Here is a 2,573-nt window from a genome sequence, read left to right on the forward strand (position 1 = left end):
GGATAACCATCCAAATTAACCCAATGTTTGTATTAAAACTAACAATAGATATTTGGGGGAGCTTAAATCTATACCCAATGAGGCTATAGCAGAAAAACAATCGGTTTATATGTCAGATATGATGTATATTTTACTACAACAATAGTTAATTAATCTTTCTCTTGTTTGAAAAAAAAAATAAAAAATGATCAACGCAAAGATTTAAGGAAGAGGAAACAAGATGTGAAATAAGTAGGAATAGAACTAAGAACAGACTTGACGAGAGTAGTCCAGCCTACAAGGGATAAAGGAGGAATTTTCCAAGAGGCCAGCTTACCTTGGACTTGATCTAGAATTTTCAAGATGCAATTCTTCTTAGATCGAGCACTTGTTAATAGAGCTCTAAGTTAGGGGAACCTAAAGGCATTTCTTGCATCTTGAGAAGGTTTCTGATAGAATTCCTAACATTGGGAGTTGTACATTTACTAAGAGCTCACTCTTTTCAAAATTAATTTCTGGCTGGAGACCTTGAAAAAGCTCTAAATTTTTTTAAAGCTCTATTTGCCAACTCAATTTGTTGATACATGAATTACACCTTGAGGTCTACCTATCCACAAAATTTGAACTCATATAAGATCGTCATGTGACAGTTTTTTTATCATTGTAAACCACATGATAAATATTTATGCCACATATGAAGCCGTCTAAGCTGCCACATGGTAGATTTTTTTTATTATAAGCCACGTAGGATATTTGGGCAAAATAGGAAACCTTTCTCAGGTTGGCTTACTTTAGGAAATGAAAAATACAAAATTATTTTGTGTGGTTCAAACCTAAAGATACAAAGTTGTTTTGGGTACATTCGCTCCTATATTTTACTAGTTCATGCTTAATATACATGCATATTCTACATTATTATATTTTGATGAAATAAAAAAAATTCTGTATTACCTTTATATTAAAATTTTTATTTAATATTCAAATCCTCGGTGGATCTGAATTCAAATACTCAAATGAAATAATAAAAATTGGATAATGAATACGCATATTGGATAAATACTCCGATATTGGAGTACTATGAATTTACATTGCTTACATCCACAATTCAATACATGATGAACCATATGATAAAGATGCCCCTAGAAATTTGACATGTTAGTTGTCCAAGAGTGCCCTGGATATTTTTTCAATGGAACAAAGAATGCTACCCACTTGCGTGTGTGCAAGCCTAGACACAATAGGTGTAGAAAGACCATGTCACCCCCACATTGAAGATGCTCCCCTGCACCCTCCCCTTGGCCCGCACAATGGCATGTACCTGCGGCAGCAGCGTAGCATTCTCTTGCCCTTATTGTGAACCAGCTCAGCTGTCATCATTTTATTATTTAACTGAATATAGTGAAGAAACAACTAAATTCAGAAGGATCAATTCAATGTCGTATATGTTTTGGTTCTCATCTCTACCGACACAAAAATCAGTAAGAAAGCGTGGGATATCAAAATAGAGAAAAGACATGAAGAAGAAGAAGAAGACGACGACTACTCCAAAACAGATCTTACTGACAGTATTACTAAGCAGACTGTAAGGACTCGTGGTACTAAGAAACACCTAGCTTCTAAGCAATTGAGCTCCCCAAAATGTAGATGATGTACAATCCTAATCAAATTTGAAGAATCCATTGCTAAATATTAAAGCACTTGTCCTCTGAATGAACAATGATACTCAAAGAATGTACAAGAAGAAGAAACCAAAATCAGGATAAAGGTTGTGTGTATGGCGCTAGTGTTCTTTCCTTCTTCTTGATACTATCTCTGAAGCCCAAGCTTTGCCTATATCAGTCTGGAACTTCCCTGCAATATTCATAGCAAAAGTGGTTAGAATGACACCCAAAAATTTTATGCTACAAAACCCTTTATTTTCCTTCAACCTATGATCTTAGTTTCCTCTAGAATTTTCAAGCCAAGAGGAAGTGGAATTCCCCGGGGTCACTAGGAGCAACTGATTCATAAGAATTACCCCATAACCACTGGTCCGTATGTTGAAGATCGTAGGCATATTAATGCCAACTCCTTGTTAGTTAACAACTTTGCTGCTAAGGTAATCATCAAGATATATCATGGTAATTTTCACAGTAAAAAACAGATTGGTCCCCTCCACACGTTGCCAACTCTAGCAAATAATGGTAATTGGTGAAATTTGAAATTACAGAGCAAGCTTGACTATTGGCTTCCAATCTGTCAATTTTTATTAACTGGGATGGGGCAGGGAAGGGAACCACCAAGGGGCCTTTCATTTAATAGAACTGTTTTATTAGGTTTACTGAATCGTAAATCACTTTTGAGTAGAGCATGACTTTAACAATGTACACATTGGCAACACAAAAAAAGTTTACTGAACTGGAAAGATTAATTAATAATAGAAAAATTACCAGGGGCTGCTTCATTCAAAAGATATGTCATGTCCTATACGTTCCCACAAGAGTAGACAAATGACTCAAGAGTTGCATCATTAGATCTGATAAAATGATTTCGGCGTATCCAGAATAATACCAACCCAATCCATTTCATGACTAAAATGTGACAATTAACCAGCT

At 35.4% G+C, this 2,573-nt stretch overlaps 1 protein-coding gene across 1 annotated transcript in view; it reads right to left on the bottom strand.

Annotated features, from left to right (window-relative positions):
* Positions 1-1,378: 1,378 nt before the first annotated feature.
* LOC122077968 (5'-deoxynucleotidase HDDC2) overlaps positions 1,379-2,573 on the bottom strand; it is a 47,794-nt gene continuing 46,599 nt past the window's right edge. Inside the window, exon 8 of the mRNA XM_042643852.1 lies at positions 1,379-1,830. Coding sequence (XP_042499786.1) covers positions 1,760-1,830 — 71 coding nt within the window. The 3' untranslated portion in view covers positions 1,379-1,759. The remainder of the gene's footprint in view (positions 1,831-2,573) is intronic.

This window comes from Macadamia integrifolia, chromosome 5 (assembly GCF_013358625.1).
Source record: "Macadamia integrifolia cultivar HAES 741 chromosome 5, SCU_Mint_v3, whole genome shotgun sequence".
NCBI classification, from domain to species: domain Eukaryota; kingdom Viridiplantae; phylum Streptophyta; class Magnoliopsida; order Proteales; family Proteaceae; genus Macadamia; species Macadamia integrifolia.